The 23,009-nt window shown below is 42.3% G+C and overlaps 1 protein-coding gene across 6 annotated transcripts in view; it reads left to right on the top strand.

Moving 5' to 3' along the window:
- MYOCD (myocardin) overlaps window positions 1–23,009 on the top strand; it is a 184,382-nt gene that overhangs the window by 90,526 nt on the left and 70,847 nt on the right. For 2 of the 6 annotated variants that reach the window (XM_086930584.1, XM_086930582.1), the window contains 4 exons: window positions 3,131–3,206; window positions 8,911–9,072; window positions 18,844–18,885; window positions 22,403–22,578. In XM_086930584.1, the coding sequence (XP_086786710.1) occupies window positions 3,131–3,206; window positions 8,911–9,072; window positions 18,844–18,885; window positions 22,403–22,578 (456 nt within the window). The remainder of the gene's footprint in view (window positions 1–3,130; window positions 3,207–8,910; window positions 9,073–18,843; window positions 18,886–22,402; window positions 22,579–23,009) is intronic. The other 4 variants (XM_086930585.1, XM_086930583.1, XM_086930587.1 and 1 more) reach the window with 2 other exon arrangements.

Raw genomic sequence — 23,009 nt, 5'->3', positions numbered from 1 at the left:
AAAGTGAAGCTCATTTTAGGCTCAATGGTCCAAAAACACTGCAAAATTAATCAGAGTCAGCCACCTTGCACGAGCCTCACTCGAGCCTGGCTCTAGCTTTCAGTGGCTCTATAGTCTTAGGTATGAGACTGTGCACAAGTCCAATGGCAAAGCACCTGTGGTCTGTACAAAAGAGGGAAAACAGTGAGGTGGAAGAGGATCATCCAACAGAAGGGGTAAAAAGGAAGAGTGGAGAGGTGGGACAAGGAATATGGGTCATACATAGGATGGGGAGAAGTGGCATTTCTTTTAGGGAATTCTAGTAGGTGTACATTTGGAGAATTCAACAAGTGTAAAGGAAATACTTGTTGACGCAATAAACATGGAAGTTGGGAATTGCATTTTGCGATAAATGTGAGAGTGAAATTTGTTGAAACCTTGACTCAGCTATTGACTGGTAGAAACTGATGACGATATTTCGAATAAAAAATTCCACACTCACTGGTGAACAGTCTGGGTTTTCTGATTCGATCAATAAAATGTGAAGATTGTGTACTCGGACTGACAATATCTAACGTGAGGCTATCCTCATAGAGTCATTGGTAAAACAAACTTGACAACTTTGCAGCAAAAACTGTTTCACAGAGACTTTTTCGGTCGAGCATGGGCAGCGCATGCGCTGCTCTGCGAGGCATGCTGTATTCAGGTATGGACTTGAAGCTCTGCCCACTCTCCGCCCATCTTATCAATTGGCTCCTGCTATTGTCCTTTTTCAATGGTTGCTACTGATTCGTTAAGAGGCTTGTTAGTACCGCCTTAGTAACGCCCAGCAGCTGTCCGTGCAGGTAGCAACGGTGGGGCAGTGGGACCGCGTTGGGGGGATTTCGAGGGACCATGCAGTGGGAAAATTAATTATTTATTTAATTTTCCCTCAGCATCGTCCCACGAAATCCCCCACACCCCCAGGTAGCCCCACCGCTGGTACCTGCACGGACCGCGGCTGGTAACGCCTTGTCTGCATTTGTAACCTCTCATGAGTACTGGACTTTTTACTTGTGTTGTTACACAGTCTGTTTTAGCTACAGTCTGTGAGCACTACTTTCTTTAATGTCTTTAATCTAGCTGCTTTTGCAGGCACAACAGGCTCTCTCTAACCCACCCTGCTTCTATGACAGCGCGGCGCCCGATCATGGACGCTGCGCTTTATCTTTCAAAAATGCTCCCTGCACAGGGCGGCTCTTCTGAGCGTGCTATGCTACTAAACAAATGCTTTTGACTTTTAAAAGTGCCCCATACCTAGCTTTTAGTTTAATGGCGGCCGCACCTTCTTTAGATGAGCTGCATCTTAAAGATAGTTGTGTGGCCGACGTTAAAAGTTAAAGAAATGCATAGGGCGTTTTTACGAAAAAAAATCATTTGTTAACTTGACAAACAAATGTTTTTTTTATAAAAGTGCCCCATTTCAATTGAATGGCGGCTGCGTACCTTTCTTTACACAAGCCTCGTCTAAAGAAATGGGCGTGGCCGCCATTAAAGTCAAAGTGCGGTATAGGGCGCTTTTACAAAAAAAAAACATTTGTTTGACAACTTACACAACTGCTTTTTTTTGTAAAACCACCCCATTCGAGCTTTCACTTTAATCATGGCCACGCACCTTTCTTTAGACGCGAGTCGTCTAAAGAAAGGGTCATGGACACCATTAAAGTGAAAGTGCGGCATAGGGCGCTTTTGCAAGCAAGCATTTGGAATACAAACATTTGCCAGAGTTTAAGCTATTAGCATTGCAAATGACAATGCCTTTTATTTATGTTTTAAAAATCAAAACAAAAATTAAAGGCATTGTCACTTACAATGCCACTACCTCAAACTTGCGTGTATGAGAGACCTATTGCATTGCAAATCCTTGTTGGAATGGGCGCGCGCTATATATAATGCTGCTGCCAAGTGTCAAGGGACTCAGTCTGGCGCAGGCTACCGTAAATAATGGGAGAAATTTTAAACACAGCTATCATTCAGACAGTTCCCAAATGGAACAAATAACTGAGCCAGGAAAACATTCATTGAGGTTTTTTTTCCCTAAAGAGAACAGGCTGACATTTATAGTGTGGTTTTGCGGAACAATGACCTTTGAGCCTACATATAGTCAGAAAGTAAACAAAAAACTAGGATTGTGTTCAACAATCTAATTCTAATTCAGTTGTGTGTTTGTGTGTTCAGATAACATGTTACATATTTCCATTAGGTGTGGGTCGTTATGAGGACTTGGTGCGTTGTGGGTAACTTTGAGGTGCAGCTAGTTTGAGCCACTAGGGGCGGCAGATAAGAGTGCCAGAGAAGGAGTATCTCGAGGGCACCTGCAGTACTTTTTATGAAGCTTGGTTAAAATAAGAGACCAGCAGGGCTCTTGACTCTACCAGTTGTTGTCCATGCCCTGGAGCCAATCAGAGAGGCCCTGCTCTATCACTCAGTGCTTAGCACTACCTGAGGCTGCCTATGTCTATGGTCTTATGTATGTGGATGAAAGAAATTGCTGCATGTGTCTAAATGTATTGCAAGCACGCTTGTTTTATTAGGTTCTGGCACCAGAATGTTGCAGTCATAACACTGTCTGAAGTATTGTGTCTTAAATATCTTTTCCAAAAATATCAGCCCATTGGAGTTAATATTGGAACATCTATGCCCAATGGGGTGGAATTTTTGTAAACGAAATTTAGGACACAGTATTTATGCCAGGTTTCTTTTATGTCTATGATATTCTGACACACAACCTTTTCAGGTAAGACTAGTATAACCATATGGAGCAGTTACATATTCCATAGCAGCTCCATAAGTCCCCATCTGTAGAAGTAAGCACTGATTGGTGGCTGTGAGGCGTATTGATGGTTTAGTATCTCAGTGCCCTTAGTCATGTCTGACACAGTGGCATAGCATGTGTGTGAGTGTCAGTAGAAGAGTGAATTAATAAATGAATGAATGAATATACATGGGTTGGACCATTTGGAGAATTAAATTGCTTAAAGTCGTTTTATGCTATATACCGGAATCTGTGTGACATAACAATAGAAATATGTGAAAATCCTTCCAATATAAGTAAAATACAAAGTGTCATACTTCAGGGTGTAAACCATTGGTATGTATTTTTGTTTCACAGACTGAAGAATATTTAAAGCACAAAATGAGAAACAGACCCGAAAGGTCGGATTTGGTCAATATGCACATTCTAGAAGGTAAGAAGTGCTTCCTTTTGTTTCTAGTTATGCGTGAAATGATATTGAAGCATTGGAAGCGCGAGCGTCGCTCCTCATTTTCACCTCCTGATTTTGTATGTGGTACTACGAACTCCACTACCCACCTTATTTAGGAAGCACGAGTTAATAAGCACCGATCACAAAATGCAATCAGAAAGATTCACACAAAAACAAACTACAAAACAATTCATATTTAGCCTCGTTCTTAGATTTACAAACAGGGGTGCATGTAAGTCACGCCGGGGTTGCAGTGAACCACTCACCTATCATATCAAGTACGCTGCATACATTACTGGTCGGTCCGACAAATGGCTGTGTTTGCCCCCATAAAAGGCCCAGCATAGGGGACGCGCCTGCGAGCACCCACATACCCACCTGCAAATGGGAAAAGTTAGAGCTTATTTTGTTTTCTGGAGTTAAGCCCCAGCGTCCATTGATGTCAAGCATAACATGCCCTGCCCTTCGTCTTTTCCTGGGAGGCAGATACGCGTAAAGTAAGACTCCTGTGCACTAATGCGCCCGCTCCGGGAATCAGTGTTTGCCTCTTGGTCACAGGCTGGACCACAACAGGCCACTCAGCCTTTCATCCCTCCAAGTTGGACACTATGAGTGCTATTGAGTTAGGTGACAACAAACATCTGCTATTCAGCACCAAGAAGCCCCAAGGAGTGAATATGTACTTTACCAAATGGGCAGACTGCCTTCAATTAGAGGCTGAGCGAATGAACATAGGTGACCTGAGAGAGAGAGAAGAGGGAGGGGGGAGAACAAGAGAAGAGATAGTAAGGGGGAGAGAGAGAAGAACGAGGGAGAGTGGGGAAGGAGAAAGAGAGAGAGAGAGAGGGAGAGAGAGATTGAGAGAGAGAGAGAGAGAGAGAGAGAGAGAGAGAGAGAGAGAGAGGGAGAGAGAGAGAGAGAGAGAGAGAGAGGGAGAAAGAGGGAGAGAGAGGGAGCGAGAGAGAGAGAGAGAGAGAGAGGGAGGGAGAGAGAGGGAGAGAGAGAGAGTGAGAGAGAGAGTGAGAGAGAGAGAGAGAGGAAGGGAGAGAGAGAGGGAGGGAGAGAGAGAGAGAGAGGGAGAGGGAGAGAGAGAGAGGAGTGGCTTAATTGCACGGAGAAGACTGGGAGATATGTTTAGTTCTTGCCAAGATTGTACCTTCCCAAATGGCATCAGACTCCCAGTTAGACTGATGTCGAAGCTTGATTTAGTGCATCAGTCACATCTTTGATGGAGCACGTCTGGTGCAATCCCAGTTGGTGCAATGCATTAATAGTGTACATCAGTCTTTCTGATAGATCAGTTCTGGCATTGGCGACTGATGAAGACAGCGGTATCTAGAAGCCAGATGTGTGGACAGGCGAGAAAAGGGGGAGCCTTTATCACAGTAGATAATGAATAATAACTCACAACATTCAATAAGTCATAGCTCAGGCAGATGGGCTGTCAGGAAATGAAGGTGTCGTGTACAGGCATGTAGCCTTGTTATTGTCGTCTGCTACAGAAAGCAGACCTGCCGCCTGGCCCCTTGTTCGCTTTTCATGGATTAAAGGTCTTTACTAAGTAAATTGTTTTTCAAGACCGAGTTCCATATTTATAACTGAGCAGACTCATGAAGATATGTGTTGTTTCAGTCCTCACTTTTTATTTGGGGAAACAACTTTTCAAGAATATACAGATGAACCCTGGTGTCCTTCCTGGGCATCCCTTAGACAAGTTAACAGTGGATCCCACTTACCCGCCCTTTAACACCCCAGGGACTGTTCTGTCAACCCCAGGCCACAGGATACATGAAGGTAAAGGCTGGCCTTCATTACACGAATCCCGTAACTCCGCGTGTGGCCGCTAGGAGTTGCCAGCCACACCAGGTATTAGAAATGTTGTAAGAGTACTTCGACTTCCATGTCTTATAACCGGAAATTTCTCCTTCAAAACAGGTGAGCTTTACTGGTGAAAAATGGACCGCAAATGAGATATAACATGTGGGAATCAGTCCTGTGACACTGATCCCTGGACATCATTCCCCATCTCTAAGAGACGATCTTGTAATGACCTCATATTTCCACAACTCGGAAGAATCTCCTGTATTTTGGGCCTTCTAGCTTTGCTTACTTTCTGTGGTTCCACACATTTCTCTTCCCCAGACCCTCAGCAGCCAAGAGAAGGCTATTGATAGGCAAAGCCTCGACTGTGTGATGTCATTCTGCTAAACAAAGGTCCCCAGGACTTTGTTGAATCAATGTCCATGTCTTTTTCAACCATGGCTTGCTTTGTGGGAAGTTACCACAACCATTTCCGAAGAGTCTGGAAAACAGTAGCCTTGCTAGTTCTTCAGTTTCTAATCACTTTCCTTTAAGGCCGATGTAGGTTTTGTAGAGGTTTTCGCTTTCCTTCTTGTCTCACCATGATAGCGCTTCTGTGGCTAGCAATAATCACTCAGTAAGCTTGCCGCCATTCACTTGTGCCTATTTGTAAGTCTGTAAATGAGTTTTGTGCGAAGTATCATTGGCAAGGCACTACATAGAGGCTCAAATCCAGTTTTAGAGGTCATATCTAGCGCCATATATCCAGTTCTGGAGCCCTCATTGTGGGAGACAGTCCCAGAGAACTGCATAATAAAAATGGTCCTCAAAAACAACAGCGTTCCAAGAGGCCACGCACAGAAATAAGGATGGCTTCGGTGCAGCTGAAATTCAGAACCCCTCAGGCTTTAGACACTTCTTTTCAGGGACCGTCCTGAATTATAGAACGTTCTACCCAATCTTTTAAGAGCTCAGTTTTATTGTTTGTATCTAGGAAAGAACTGCAGGCACTTCTTGCCCGTAAATAGCTTGCCCAATCTGAACTTTACTTCACCCTTATGTATTTAGTCATAATCCACCCAATATACTGACTTTACCCACTAAACCAGTGGTTTTTAACCTGTGGTCCTGGGACCCCCTAGGGGTCCGTAACACCTGCCCAGGGGGTCCTCAATTCCATATGAAATTAAAAAAATATTAACATATTAATAACGTTTATGTAAATAAAGAAGCAACTTTGAAAACTGAAATGTTTAAAACTTTCAGTAAATGTGTAGGAATTTGAAATTGGGAGCTAAAAATTCTTGGACTAATTTAGGGGCAGATTTATGTTAACTGGCGCATCCCCAGGGATGCGCCAGTTAACATGCGCCACAGTGCGCCACAGCTCCGCCAGCCATGGTGCGCCGCATTTATAATGCGGCGCACCATGGTGCAAAAACGGCACAGATGCGTGACGCATCTGTGCCGGAAATGTGGCGCATTGCTGGAGTTGCGTCGCAAGCGCGACGCAGCTCCAGCAAGGCTCGGGGGTGCCCCATTTTAACAATGCTGCGTCAAGACCTACGCCTGCTTCAAGCAGGCGCAGGCTTTTGACGCAGCATTGGCTTAAAAGTGACTGAGTGAAATCTCATAGATTTCACTCAGCCACTTTTGCGAGGCGCACCTGCCCCGGAACGCCCACCCTGCGCCGGAACGCCCACAAGCGGCGCAGGGCTTTACAACGTGACGCATCAGCCTAGATGCGTCACGTTGTAAATCGTTCATAGGGATGCGCCACGTTTACGCCGCCTTGCGTGACGCAACAGCGGCGTAAACGTGGCGCAAGGGCCTCATAAATCTGCCCCTTAGAGTTTAGAGGATAAGATACTCCTCTACAAAATCGATGGATATCCTGTCCACCGTATTATACATGCATTATATTAAATGGTATTTGTAATATGGTGCTTGGAATATTCGTCACTTTTTGGATGGAGCATCCTATCCACCAAACTCTAAATTAGGCACCATGTTGGTATCTTCAGATTAATTAATGTGAGCAGTGCGTCACACCAGCCGTGGTCGGTAGGGGAGTACCTGCCGGGGCGGTGACGTAGGGAGGGGGAGGGGTAGGGTGGGGGGTAGTAATCTATGGATAATGGAGGTTTACAGTTAAGTAAACATTTAAATAAATCAATCAAATTTTGTTGCGCGCACTGCATTGCATGTGGGGATGTAGTGCACACAACGAAATTCGTTTCATTTATTTACATGTTTATTTACCTGTAAACCTCCATTATCAATAGATTACCCCCCCACCACCCTGTCCCACCCCCTCCCTACGTCACCGCCCCGGCAGGTACTCACTCCGCTACCGACCGCGGCTGTGTCACACAGAATATAGTATGCATAATGGGTGGATTCAATTGAATTTAGAAAAGCTCCAACCTTCCCATTAAAATTTCAGTTTAGATTTTTTTAATATTTGATTGTAAATTAAATTAAATATTTCGTCATTTATGTATTTGTTTGATGAATGCTTGTTTCATAATTTTTGTGTATTGTTTTGCGGTTCTAATCACTGAAATTGCTTAGCCTGAGGTCCCCAGTTAAATTAATGACTCAGTAAGGGTACCCTGATCACAATAATGGTTCAGAGGGGGGTCCCCAGGCTCCAGTAATATTGAAGTGGAGGTCCCATAAGTTAAAAGGTTAAGAACTACTCCCCTAAACCGTTCTCTGAATACAGTTATGTGATTTTACAATTCTTACCAAGTTGCTATTGCCCCTGATTGGTCTCTACTGCACGTAATGTGTTTTTATACTGTAGACCACATTAATAGTCTCATATGCAGATGAGCTATAGAATAATATTAAACTTTTATGAAATCTGCTCTGGGATCTGATGCCTGTGACATATGTATACACTTATGCAAGGGTCACCAAGGTAACACAGAAAGATATACTGAACCTGTTAAATGACTCAATGGTGTAAAAGTAACCTTAAGTGACCACCGAATGGCGCATATCATTACTGTTCAAAACAAATTTAAAAAAACAACATTAGCATCTTGATAGAGACCTTCAACTGCTTAGCTGGAGGCTCCCTGCCTGTATGACCTCTCCAGAACATCTCTCTAGTCCTTCAATGCTCCATATATTGTTAAAAGGGAGGGATCATAGAGATAGAGGCATCATTTCTATGTAGATGATACTTCCAGGATTGAAGTGCCATATCAGGGGAAGTCATGTCAATGTCGTTTTTTTCAGGCCCAGCAAGCCAGTGTTATTTTATGTTATGTTAATAAATGGAAAAACAAACTCGAATGTTATCCACAGAGATCCAACCTCATACCTGGAAGTGACAGATTAACATGGTAGCCTTCATTAGAGGTTTGTAAGAGTAATTCTTTCCCATCAGGATAGAAAACAGTCAACTTCCACATCCCAAGTAGGTAAACATTTGAAAAGCTCTGATGAGGGTGTGATATCAGAATAGCACTGGCAGAATATTGTCCAACAAATAACATTTCCTAAATACCATCTGCAAAAATATCTCACCATTCTAGGTAATGTTTCTGGCAGACAACATTTCTCTGTGAGACATTCTGATGCACACCTAAGTACTGTAAAGAACTGGTATCATAAACATTTTATGGTCCTACATTTACTGACTGTGGAAGAATTAAAACCAGAGTAGGCCTTGTCAAAATTTGAGCTAATAACATTCATATTAACGCGGAAGTCAACAGAGAGTGTTAACTAACTGCATCATCCTGTCAATAATAAGTCTCCGTGTAATTCTTTCTAACAAGCAAGCAAATCAAAGCTAGTGTCTGTCTTTATTTCATAGTAAAACTAAAACTGTCGAGTTTCTGAGCTGACCTTGTTGGTTTTGACCTCCTAGACTCAGGCGCAGATGGGTCGCTTCAGGCTACTCAGATGAAGCTGAAAAGAGCCCGCCTTGCAGATGACCTGAATGAAAAGATAGCTCTCAGGCCAGGTCCCCTGGAACTGGTGGAGAAGAATATCATTCCAGTTGATTCAACTGTGAAAGAGGCGATGAAAGGTAGACCAAGCACTATTTCCTTATTTATTTTCTGCAGCCACCTATGAACAGTATGACGTGGATATGCAAATTATATCTAGGTTGTATTAACAGAAATAAATTAGATAATTTATCAATCTCTTATGTCTATAGAGTTTATCTAGAAAGAGTAAAACATCTCAAGGATGCTCTGCAAAGGTGTCCTACAATTGTCCTCAAGAGGGGGAATGATACTGGAATTTAAGAACACCTCTGACTGCGTAAATTGGTTCAATTGAGATTAGTTTGCATGCAAATGTAGCTCATGTACATATATCCTAAGAATTCAGGATGGCTCGAGCCTGACACAAGTGCAACCCTCAAGGACAAATGGTGGACACCGTCAAATGTTTGTAATGAGAGGCTGTAATGTATTCTTGGATAATGGAAACTATTTTGCGGAAGGGCTTGCCTTGAGCAAGCTCATTGAAAACCAGTTAGATTTTCAAAATGATGAGTGTCAAGCATTAAATATAGGTCAACATTTGTATAGTAAGATGTTAAGTAGAGTCAAGAGTTTGGTAATCTGTATTTTAGAGCATATATTTCTGCGACAGATGCTTTTTATGGGTGTGAAACATTTGCATAATTGCTCAAAATGTTGGCAACATTACATGAAATGAACACAATTATGCAAAATGCAAATCTGTCATCTCGCATTCTATTTCAGCATAAATTCAATCCTCACATCAACTTTTGATGTGGGGTCTCATTTCACTCTAAAATGATAGTGCAGAAAAACAAACAACAGGCGCTCATGTTCTGTAATTCCCATGCATTTAAGAAAAATGTACAGCAAATTAAGCATTCACTGTAAATTGTTACCACAACTGTCATGTATGTGGAATAATGGTATAATTTAAGGAATTTCTGGAACAGTCCTAAAAAAGGAAGATGGCCTGAGGTACTTTGACCGATGGCCCAATATTAGTTGGGCCATCGGTCTATGGTTTCCATGGATGAGACAGTGGAGGCTCTATCGGGGGAACATGATGGTTCGCCCAACTCTAAATAGAGCAAGCCAACTGGGGTGTGCAGAATTTGTGGCCAAGTACTCTTCCAATCAAACCCTTATTATGGCTGCTAAGATTTTAAAAATAAAGCATTTTGAGAATCAATTTCAAGTAGTTGCCCCCTAAATCTAAAACATGCAGGGCTGCCACCACAGGGATGCGTTCCACAGAAGTCCAAGGCAGATGCAGAGGCGGGGTAGGGAATGGAAGGGCCAATGGTTGAGTAAGTGCCAGCTCTACGGTGTCATTACTTTTAGTTGTCAGTCTTTGGTATGTAAACATCCTCTGAAGTTCAGATTCACACAGAAATTGAATTTATAACAAATATAGAAGTTGCAACATTCCATGGAATTAAGCCCCACATGTTTGGTTTTACCGAGTTCAGAGGAAGCTACACTAAAAATTAAAATACATTGCCTTAAGTTTGCTGTTGTGGATGGCACTCACTTTTCTGGGAGCCTGGCCAAGTTAATTACAAATCATTTTCTATAGATATGATACTCCGAGCTATTCTAACTTATCCAAAATGAACATGAGAGAGTTGAAACAAGGAAGGCAAGTAGGAAATGTGTTTAAGTCAAACATCATAAAATGAAGCCAATTTGAGGCAGGCTTCTAAAGAAGCTGACATATTGTATTGCTCACAATGTTGTACTCAGTTTGCAATTTCAGTAAATCTCAGGCACCATGCCATATGTTGTTGCAACAAATCCAGCATCCTTTTAGAGTTTTAAAGGCAATAGGTTTCACTGTAATGCAAAAGTGGAGTTGACTGAAAATATATAACAAAACAGCCCTCATCAAACAGCGGAAAAGAAATTCCAGGATTTAGTAAACAGAAGGATAACCATGAGCAATCTTGAGGTTACTGATGGACTGAAAGTATATGTGTAAAGAACTGAACCCATTGCTGGCGCTCTAGAAGTAAACTATAGAAGAAGTAAACTATAGAGTCAGAAACACTTCCTGTTAGTCCCCATCGCAGGTGCATGACCGCCACAGAGATCCAACAAAACAGAGCTTCCCAAACTTTTTAGAACCACCACTTGATATTCAAACAAAAAACTTGTGTGACTCACCTAACTTTAATGAACATGAGACAGGGAGATTTTTTTAATGTAATAACAGCAATTGCTTGTAATTGTCGGGTCCTTGACCGTGCCCTTTAATATTGAACTGTGTCCAAGACATTCATCTGCCCATAGAACTGGTAGATAGTGAACTCTAGGGGAGTTCTGGAGCTAGAATACTTTGTCAGAGTGGGGTGCTGGCCTATGGCATCCTTTCACTATAATCACACTGCTTCTGAAAAATCTTGGTGTTGATACTAGGGATTTTACCAAATTTGAAAAACCTCTTCTGTAGCAAAGCGTGGAATATGGTCTCATATCAATTTTTGTATTAAAACGAGGCCCATTAATGCATTTTGGACTTTACATAAGGCATTGGAGCACGTTACAGGAGCACTAGAGTACAATACACAAGATCAGATTCATTTTATTTGAAGGACAGCAGATTGAGTAGTTTGCTCAGAGTCAAAGGATGTTGAGCCAAAGCTCAGACTCGAACATGGATCCCCAGAGTGAAATTCAGCAGCTCATGTCATTAGACTGCATTCATATTCAGAGGCGGCAGGCTTGTACTGAGGGCGGAGGTGGGAAGGCACAGAAAAAAACATCCTCCTCCCTCGTGTGTCTTCAGGAAGTTCCTGATGCAGGAAAGTGCACTACCCAATCCTGGTGCTGCTTTCACAGCATCAAAGCAGCAGCAGGATTGGGTAGAGCAGGCTCTCCCAGCGCTCCTAAAATCACCGGAGGCCTGTGCTTTCTGTAACCCAGCTGTCTAAGACAGCTAAGTTAGAGAACTTGAAAATGTGCATGTCTGACTGTCTTGCCCAAGACGAGCAGCCAAAGAGACATGCCCATTTTAACACGCATAAGTTTCTGCTGCTGCCACTCGGCAGCACTGGCCACGCCCCATCCTGACACTTAGTTCAGGACTGGTTCTGAAAAAGAAAACGGTAATAAATAAACTTTATTACCGTTTGAATTTTCAGCTCTGGAGCTTGTGGGGCGACTCTGCTCCACTCAAATGGAGGAGCCGTCCGTTCAGATTTCTCAATGTATGTGTGAAAGTCATACATAAGTGGTATAGTTGTGAATGCTCATATATAGTGAGCACATTCTCTGTTGAAATGACTTTGTGAAATAAAAAAACAGCAGCAACAAATGGTGGGAAGTTCATCGGAGTCTTGCTTTGGAATTCCTTCAAGGGTTTGTTTTAAAACTGTACTTAGGGGCATAGTTCCTCCCCTGTGCACTGGTGCACCGAAAGGGCTAATCATTGTAAATATCACTGACAGACCAGGACGTTCACGGCTGCCCAGCAGCAAGTTATGGAGTTAGCCTGTTTCTAAGCACTCCCAATTTTAGTTGCTTTGATAAAAATTCGTTTTAACATTTACGGGTAATCTGTTCTTTGGCATTACTTTGCCATGTAGTTACTTTGTTTATCATACCAGTGGAGTGACTCCGCACAACCTCAGCCTTTGAATCCAGTGTGTTTATATCCGGAAGAGACGGTTGGATACTGGCGGGAGGAGGGGTGGGGCACCCCGGCTTGGTTCTCCTCGCCGGAGACGGTCGAGCGGGCTGGGGCGCTGCAGCAAGCCTCGGCTTACCCTAAGCTCGATAGTAGAAGGTTTGCTGCCAAGCTCCTGTCATCACTCGGAGCACTGCCTCTGACGGGACAGGACACAGTGCCTTTTATAAAAAGCACAAGGCAAGATCCGTTGTGTTTGAGATTACAGCGGTGACATGGCGTCCTAAAATAAAGCAAGAGGCAGGCACCGGTACACTAAAGCCAGCAGGGGAGATAACAGGCACACATGGCATTCCGCATGGCCTGCGCAATGTGTGCAGGTCGCTGGCATGAGCAAGGAAACACGAGACCGCTCGTGAGATAGCGTCTGAAGCTGTTTAAACACAGCAGCGCGTTCGCTCTGCCTCCTATGCGGGGAGTTTGGACTTCAAGGTTCCTTTTATTTGAAAACGTTAGACATTGTGGGTTTTCGATGTAGTCCAAACTAGGACCAGGCCAGTCTCATTTGCTTTTGGACTGTGACATCCTGATCTGAGCTTGTGAATGGTGAATGAAGAATTGAATGAATGCAGTCTTGAATAACGCCGCACCACACATCCATGTATTTCTTGCCAAACAATAAGAAGCATGGTGGTTTGAAAATATTCATTGCTAATAATTCCCCGCTTGCATTAGTTTCGCTACTTTGGGGCAATTTTGCACTGCAACGTTTACCAGCTGGCTTGTGCAAAGTGACATTTAAACAATACCCAACGTGAAACCAAACTTGACATGGTCTGTTTGTGCAAATGTTTCATTAGTTGTTTGGTGAGTGTAAATGTTTTTGTAAGGCAGCAAGTGGCCAACCTGATCTTGTGCAGGAATGTTCTATTTCCTGTGCAGAGTTGCAGCAATAATATACCCAACGGGTGGGCCTTTGCTGCAGTACTATTGCAGACAACGATTGGTACACTTGTTGCCTTCTTCTTGAGGGAGGGTTGCAGCACTGGCTCTGGGTTCTCATACCCTGGCATCACATGCCTGCATCTTCTGTGCTGGTAGATCAGGTACGCCTTGGCTGTCTGGTTCACATGCACCATGCTAAAGTGCTTGAAACATCCCGAGCAACCAGCAGTAGCGTTCTCATGCAGTCTTCATGAGCTGAGTTGTAATTCTGAGGTTATGGCTCATTGACAGGAGGCTGCATTCAGTTTGTGTGTATGTGTAGGGGTTTGTCTGACGCAGACTTAGAGGCAAAGCAGCAGAGGCGGCTGGCTCAGGTAAACGCGGTGGGGTGGGGCAGGGCGCAGCAAGGAGGAAGCCGACAGACCATAGAATAGGTATTATTTATTTATTTAATTATACCTATTCCGTCATCTGTTGACTTCCACTTCTCCCACCCCGACCCACATGCCCCACCACCCCACTGCATTTACCTGTGCCGGCCGCCGCTGAAAAGCAGTCGAGCGTTGTACAGTAGATGTTGAATGAGGGCAGAAAGGCAAGTGGGTGAAAGGAGAGAGTGATGGCTGCTTGTGGGGGTGTAACGGAGGTGCGCATGATTGAGGGCTGCGGGGCATGCAATGCTGGACAGGAGAAGTTTCAGTTAGATGTAAGTGTGCTGGGTCAGCCGAAGGGTCTGAGTTTGCAACGCCCAATTCCTCCTGTGATCTGTAGAGTGCACTGCCCGATTAGAGGAGGTTTGGAGCTCTCTTCTGAAGCAGAGAAGGGATGGTTCCAGGTGGACTTCAGGTGGAAAGAAATTAATAGCGTCAGCTTTGCGGCCTTTTAATTTCACGTATTTAAGCAACTGTTGCAACTGTAAGGGAGAGTGTCTAAAAATGGCAACGTCATAACCAAAGGAGTACCAGAACGGCGACCTACCTTGTATGATGCCTGCAAATCCAACACTGTGCCAGGTTTGCATTGAAAGGAATAACCGTGCAGTCTGTTACCTGCAGGCATGGTTTTTCATCCAATGTACGCTGATGGTTATCAAAGTTCATTACCCACCTGTGGTTTTTGAATGGCCTCTCTGGAATGAGTCTGGTGGCAGACCAAGCTCAAAGATGGGCATTGTGCCCTTTCCTATAACGCACCACCATAAATAGAGCTAGCAGACTCTTTCACAGGGAAACCACGGACTGATTGTGATTGGCCAAAGCCTGACTGCCCAACAAGTTGGGTTTGGTGCATTATAAAGGGAGTTCACAATGTGCAAAAATATTCTCCTGGTCTCAAGTGCACTTTGATTTTTCAAGTTGGGTACACAGTTGTCAACAATTGGTTGATTTGCCTCGGCCCTGTTCAAGTGCAAACCTTTCATGCAGTGGAAACAGTGCATACTCTTTCCACTTAGTGTAGCACACAAAAGCACACACTCACTGTTGTAGAGTTCTGCAGGACACGTCACTGTATTCAGCTACTCCCTAAGGGCTGGCCTCCGACTCACCCCACACCCATCCAGCACAGGCGTCACTAGTGACGTGGTGCCTGCCAATTAAATGGGCCAGCGCACATGGCCTGGGCCAGTTGTGAGTACCCTACTTATGTGTCCATGTCATCCTTGTCTCTACATGCAGGCCTAGGGCCCAGAACCCTACAACTGGTATCCCTCATTTCTGGCCTGTGCCTTATAATATCATTTTGCACAACATTCTTTATATTTTTCTTGCTTTTTTAATTTGTAGTGCAAAACAATACACAAAAACGAAAATATGGAAAACAAATCCACTTCCAAATGTATATTATGTTTTATGACTGTGACACACTTAATAGAATCAGCTTGCTGAAGTCTGAATTCTAGACATCTTGGACAACCAATTAGAGAGCGCTGAAGGAATCACTTGACTTCCAGGCCGTTGGCTTTAATGATTGAGCCACAATCATTTAAACACAATCATTGGCATAGCCAATAGGTCTCGCCTTTGGGACCTTATAAGTATTTAGTTATGCAGCACAGTATCCTCGGTGCAACAACATTAACTGTTGCATGTCTAAACAGTTATATGGTCCCCAAGGCAAGACTTATTGGCTATGCCAAGGCTTGTTATTTCGTGTGATAGAGTCACTCAAAGTGTCACACGCAAAGCACTAAAAAGTCGTCACTTTAAAGTGCACTTAAAATGCTGAAATGTCACACATAGCAAATTTAAAACTTGGATATATGATTGGGTGACAGCACTGGTGCGACGCTCTTAGGTGCTCCCAATGAAAAGCATCAAAAGGGTGGTCTCCTTGTTGTCTGTGAAGCAGCAGGTCTGATGTGCAGCACTCGGTGAATAAGACATCTCGACCTCCGTGAGCAGGTTGGGTGTTTGCTTGAAAGTAGAAATGAACAGCGATCCTGGGGCTAATACAAACGGCCACATGCATCAACCTATTTAGGAAGTGCAAACGGTGTGAATCGGTAAATTCGGCCGTTTGCGATTCCTAAATAGGTTTTTGGGATGCATCAAACATTTTTGGAAAAATCGCTATTTTTAGCGAATTCCAAAAATGCAATTGCTTTTAAGGAATCGCAAATTTGCGATTCCTTAAAAGCAATGCATGATTTTGCAGACATTAGATTCAACCCTTAAAGGGGGCTTAGCGCGATTTTAATTGTCGGTACGTGGGACCGGGGCACCGTTGTAAATATCGCGAAGCTGAGTTAGAGATGTATTCCCATGAAGTTATGTGAGGAACGCCTACTTTGCATCTCATTAGTGATGCGATGCAAGGCGTTAGTAAAACAGGTGCTAGCACAAGGAAAGCCTGTTAGCGTGCCCTTCATAATACTGCGATAATATTAGAGACCGTATTCGGACGAAAATTATCTCTAAAGTGGCGTTAATGGGCTTGATAATATGCCCCTTTGTCTTTAGGTGGCAGGAGTATGCGCACGTTTTAAGCAAAATAATAGTTGGTAGGGTATCAGCTTAGATTTCATGATATCAGCTTTTTCAAGTAATACACATATGATCTAATTCAGAAAGGTACATTTACATATGTAGATTTACTCAAGTGTAAATTTACTACTGCAGATAGATGTAAATCTACATTTCTTTGCTATTCACCCATCCGAGTGCAGATTTACACCTAAGCATATTCTTACATGACACATCCCTTTTTGGGGCCACCTATAGCAGGACTGATGGGTGTAAAGTTACCACTTACAACTTTTCACACATAAGTGGTGATCTCTGCCACTGTGTTGGAGATTTCTCTATGGCAAAGTATACGTAACAAATGGTTTATTGTACTATGAAAAAATAAAAACCTATTTTAATATAAAATATAAATGTAAAAGAATGCAAAATATTTTTATAAACCATTAATTATTAATACTCAAAACATTAAATTAATTGTGTATTCAATGCTTAATCAATAACAATATATTTATAATATTTCGAAAAGCACAAATAACAAATAAACCCCCAAATTAACATTTTATTTTGTATTAAATATACATTAGCATTTGTTAAAAGTTATGTGCAGATTTTAGTACTACAGTATTACCACTTATGTACTAGCAGAGGGCTCCGAACTCATTAACCTACATTTTAATAATACATCTCGAGGGACAAGGGGGATCAGCCGCAAAAGAGGTAATATGTACTACAAAATGGGAAGGGAGTAAGAGAGGGATAGGCTGCTACAAACATCCAACCACAAAAGAGTAAGCCATTGCCATTGAAAAGCTGCTCTTCTAAATATACTACTACTTTAAAGAGTCAAAATAGTAGTAAATGCTCGAAAAACCCAACATTGAAGTAGGTAAAGTGCTACTGTCTGGTATTGCAACACCCTCTCACAGAAAAAATTTAGGCAGGGACTTAAAATACCATCTCAGAGGAAACAATGATAAATAAATAAAATTACGTAGGGGCTGAATATGAGTTTGGCAGTCCATCGACTGCCAAATACATGGTGGCACCCCTGTTGCCTGTGCACACTGGGATGCATGCCTGGGGGCTCATGCTGTGCCCCCCTGTGTGCATGCACACCCAGTTCCTGCACGGCATGGATTTCAGTTTTCATGCCGTGCAGAAACATGCTTTGGCATTCCCATTGCGGTGCCTTTTTCAAAAGATCCACTGAGGAAATGCCAAAGCAGCCAGACCAGGAGAAAAGTTCTAATCTGGCGGGTGGCTGGCGGTTGACTTTGGCGGTGGGGGAGCGGGGCACTGGCGTGGCGTTAGGCTCCCAAACTGCCAAAGTCACAGTCAGCCCCTTAGACTTACGCTTTTACCCCAAAATTACTTGGAATAAGATTCAATAGGGAGTAAAATCTATATGATATGGTTGTGAGTACCCACCAAATTACAACTTTGTTGCCGGAAATAGCCTTTCCATTGCCACTGCCTCCCCAATCATATCCTGAGAATACCCAAGTCTTGACCTTTCCCCTGAACATAGTAGCGCAAAACATCCTCAGTACGGACAGCTTTTCCATGGTGCTAAATTCAATTTGTAGGTGTGAATGTCCACAGATCCTGATTCTATCAATCTAATCTCTGGCAATAAAATACAGACTTTATTTTGTTGCACCAGAGTTCAACCTACGTGTTCTCAGTCCCAAAGAATACACTTTGACATCATCTACGTTTCACTGCAAATTGTATTTGTGTTTCTGGATTAGAGATAGGCAGGTCAACTGAGGAGTTAGTAGAAATCCAGACAGGCCCAGGCCCCTGGTAGATGCGGCTGTTGGCTCCAGGGAGTTCTCACTTCTTCCAGATAATCTTATTCAGAAGAAGAAGATGAAGCACATCTAACTGGAATCAGGTAGATCAGGGCTCTCTGTTAATCTACTCATAAGTAAAGAATGACCAAAGTTGTCACACTTTTCATGTCCGTTAAAAACAACGTAGGAAAAATGTTGGTGTTAGTATGATGAATAAAATATCTAGAAAAATGTTTTTTCCGCAAGAAAGGTATTGTAATTTGTTGCAGTGCATTCTTTTTGCCTCCTTTGCCCACAGTGTGAGTATATTGTTTAGTGTCCTGTGTTAGGTTTGACTCTGTTCTGATGATAATTGGTCATGCTTCATGTTGTTTATTAATTGGTTAAATATGTTGATGGCTTTTTTCAGGTTAATGTTGTGTATAATTAAATATTAATTAAATATTATTTTCATACAAATCAAAAAAACTATTTTTAATTTTTTATACCTAGCAGAATTAGGCACAGGCCTGTTGCTGGGGAATATTGTCAAAAGTAAGTAATGCTAGTATTAAAAGGAGCTCTATAATGATTAACTGAAATGATGTGTATTTTACTACTAACAACAGCAATAATATTAAAAATAATATTTTTAATAATATATAGTGTGAAGATATAATTAAATGATCTCTACGCGTTTAATAATTTGTTTTATTATGCACACCAAGACTATTTATTACGTGACTTAGACTTCGGACACATGTAAGACGAACTTGGCTCATGACAATTTCAATGTGTGGCCTCCAGATCTCTTTGAAGAGTCTCACACCACTGACCTCTCTTTTTAGATTTTCAGTTTTAAATGTAACTTTTGAAAAATTGCCATGTTTTAAGTTGTTTCTTCTGTGTTGCTGATACAACTTGCCTCCGAGACGGCCCGGCCTTGTACACACCCCCAACCCAGAGCCGATCTCAGCTCCCAGAGGCACAACTAGAGCCAAATTTTGGAGGGGGTGCTCAGATTTGTTTGGGGGGGGGGGTAATTCTTCCAGCCATAGGCACAGTGGAGATGCAGGGGCTCTAAGAAGGGGTGAAAAACACAACAAAGTCTCATTTACAAGCAAATGGTCTTCAAAAGACCTGTGAAGTACTTGGGTGTGGCTGTGTGTGTGCCGGGAAGCTGTCTCAGCCGGGGCTGACCCACACGACGGGCGGGGCTGAGGCCCTTTGAGCCCAATGGATGTTGTCGCCTGTCAGCTCCTATCTAAGCTGAATCCGAGCCAGCTAAGAACACAGCATCAGTGTTGCAAACCTACACCACACCAAGTGAGAGCCCAGAGATAGAACCATTAGTGATATTGTACCTATCTGTCAATTTATCCCCAGGCTGATGTTCTAGGCCAGTAGGCCACTTTTTGTAGAAAATTCAGATGACCTCTTAAAACAATAATATTTTTGAAATAATCAAGGACATGGTGATTGATAATTAGTTTGTTACCTTCCTTATTCCATAAACATTTATGTAATTCATTATTTAGTTGTATTATATCCATCCAACTCGGTTTTAAATGTCTGGCCTAACTAGTGAGAAAGCAAAATTCTGCAATTTGTGTGTAACATGCAGCCCGCAAGCTCTCTCTGCTTCCCTCACCATGCCTTCCATCCTTAGGACGTCAATGACATACATTTAATCTAAATCTCTCCTATTTACATGAATCCATTAAGTACCAAGAGACAATTCCGTTTGTGGTGTACCATATAGAAATGGTCACATTGCGATTAACCTAAGTAATGATTTGGACAGAGAATGGCCAAAGCGAGACCTTCAAGATTAGAATGTCGGTAGCCTTTCCTCCAATGCGGTGTCAGCCTGATGAGTTGACTCGGCTAATAGGTTTGTTTTCAAAGCACTTAGCTAATCAGTAGATTCCAGGGGCCAGGAGCTATTGCAAGTTCTGCAATACAGCAAAACATGTCTCTAACATGCTGATTATATAAAGAAAGAGCAGCTGATAGCAGATAGGCATAACGTTGTCTTGTGTTTAATGTTTTGTGTAGTGGATTCAATTGCAAAAAGTAGGTTAAACGTATGTCCCAGAAGAGACTTGAGTTTTGTCCTCACAAAATGATGCTACATGCAGAATGCCATGGGTAGGTAAATGACAAAGGCACTGGACATCTAGAATATTTAATTGTCATGAAGAAGGAAAGGGGTGAAACAGAGTTTGGGACGAGGAATAACATTAAAAATTAAGCCAGGAGGCTAAAAATGATGAAAAAATTGTATTCACGTTTTTTTAATACGAAGATTCAAACAGATGACCAAATATAATTAACCCTACATGATGGTCCCTTTACTGTGCCAATACTAACAGTATAATTATGTAATTGAAAAGATGAACAAAGGTAATTATTGAATATGTATTGTTACAGAGTCAAACTAGCTAGTGGTGCACAGGCTTGCTTTAAAGTATCTTCCTAAATCAATGCACATTTCGGCCACCCAACTTATACATTTCTTCATCAGGACACAGACAATTGAGGTGAGGTACGCGAAGGAATAAATAGTCTCTCTATTGACACGTTAATTGATTTCAATTATATATTATAATGCATACACACACTACCAGAAGATCCCAGTTACATTCTGAAATTGTTTGTGATCTTTTTGTCACCATTCTTTATCCCGGTGCATTATGTATTATGGGGTAGTAAAACTCTCTTTGCTCCTTTCCCTATTGGATAAGTAGCAAGACAGCGTTTGCTCCCTTTTTAAAGCAGTGCAGAATTTATGAAATCTAGCCCCAACTGTTTGTAACACTAGGAAACAATTCAAAATAAAGGTAAAATCGCAACCCACTTATGAAATCATTCTATGATCTGCGCATTAATTTAATTTTTTTATATGTCTTTATACAATGCATGCTGGGCCCAAGGGTGATAATCCATCTGGCATCTTCAATTTTTCTCTCTTTGCTTTTACCGCTTTTGATTTTAAATAGATATCAGATAGATGTATTGAAGTATCAGCCTATAAGGCTCATACTACTAGTCTATGCTGAAAATAATGTTATTCTGCAGTGTGGTTCAAAATTAGAACTTCAAAATGTTTTCTGCTGGCAATGGAGCAGGGGATTGAAAACAAATACAAAACCAGACTGTGTTCCGGTATTTTAATGCTGATGAAGACATCTTATCACAACAAGGTATTCTATAACCTATGTCGAACAAGATTATTTACTGGAATGAAGGAAGAGAAAATTAAATGTGACCCACAAAAAACATATTTAGGTTTGATGAAGGGTCCTTACCCACTCTGTTAATGACATGCTTCATCATGGAGTCTCATCCATCCAAAAATCAGGACAGGCTCAACCATATTCCAGGGTGCACTTTGAGATACTGATTTTTAGCCGGGATACATTGCACTTTAAAAATACCTAAGGAACGCCAGGTATCCCTTTAATAGAGGATGTCCACAGTATGAATAAAAACAAAGGTTGGGTATCTGTGAGGTAGAACGGCACTACACCCTTTGTACTATCAACATGTTTCAGCCTCTACTTAACAGTCCTAAGGTTCCCAGGCTTTCATTAGGACTAGCAAAAGTAGCCCAGGAATTCATATTGGTGTATTATTCACCTTCAATTGCCCTTTCCCTAATGTCTCTGTACATACAGCATACAATATAAAACATGCAATGGATCTACTGAACCAACACCTCTCCTCACTGGACACTGTGCCAGATTCCCCTCCATTTACATGATCGAATTGGGGTTGGTATACATGCAGTTTCTGCTTCCCTAACATAAATTTTAAGGAAAGAGCAAAAAGATTGGAAAGTTACCTTTAAATATACAATGATTTGACAAGCGCTGACTAGGCATATTTCGTTTGTGGTGAATATTGTGCACTTCTGTTCTGATCAATTTGGAAAATACATCATCATTATTTTAACATCGTATCGCCCTTTCCGTCTTTATAGTTTGGGAGTGAAGAGGGTCTTAAGGTGAAAAATGTGAGAACGACTCCCCTTTTTACCAAAGCGCTGTCCATTTCTTTTTTTGCAAAGGGAACCAGGTGAACTTCTCGAAGTCAGAAGATGCTTTTGCCTTTGACGAAGACAGCAGTGACGGTCTGTCCCCTGAGCAGCCAAGAAGCGATGATTCCCAGGGGTCTTCAGCGGGATCTCCCCCGGAGGTACAGAGCTCCGAGATGGCTTCTTCCAGCACCCCGGCAGCTTTGGAGGTAAGAGCACCCCTTCTTATGCATAGATGCAGGGCACAAGTCCTAAAAAAATAAGTGGGGGGGCTTACCTAGTTAGGCAGTATGCAAGTGACATCACGGTGCACAAAATCCCGGCACGGGACATCACACATGACATCACACGAATTGGCATCATAGAAAGTGGCATCACAAGCCACGACTTTACAGGAAGTGGTATCACAAGAAGGGACATCACATCTAAAGCCCTTTCATATATGTTTAGCAGGCCTTCCATGTGTAGGTTTTAGCACATTGTGAGGATAATAGCACAGTGAGCTATGGAAGATGATATGTGAGTTCTACACCTTGCAATCTCCCAGTTTTATGTAACACATCCTGCACATTCATTTAGAAACGTATATAATGTATTGTACATGTAATATGCATGTGTTGATGTAAAGTGCTCTGACACC

The sequence above is a fragment of the Lissotriton vulgaris genome, chromosome 7, assembly GCF_964263255.1.
Source record: "Lissotriton vulgaris chromosome 7, aLisVul1.2, whole genome shotgun sequence".
Classification (NCBI taxonomy): domain Eukaryota; kingdom Metazoa; phylum Chordata; class Amphibia; order Caudata; family Salamandridae; genus Lissotriton; species Lissotriton vulgaris.
Note: the sequence above shows the minus strand (reverse complement) of the source record. Positions and strands in the feature narration are given on the sequence as shown.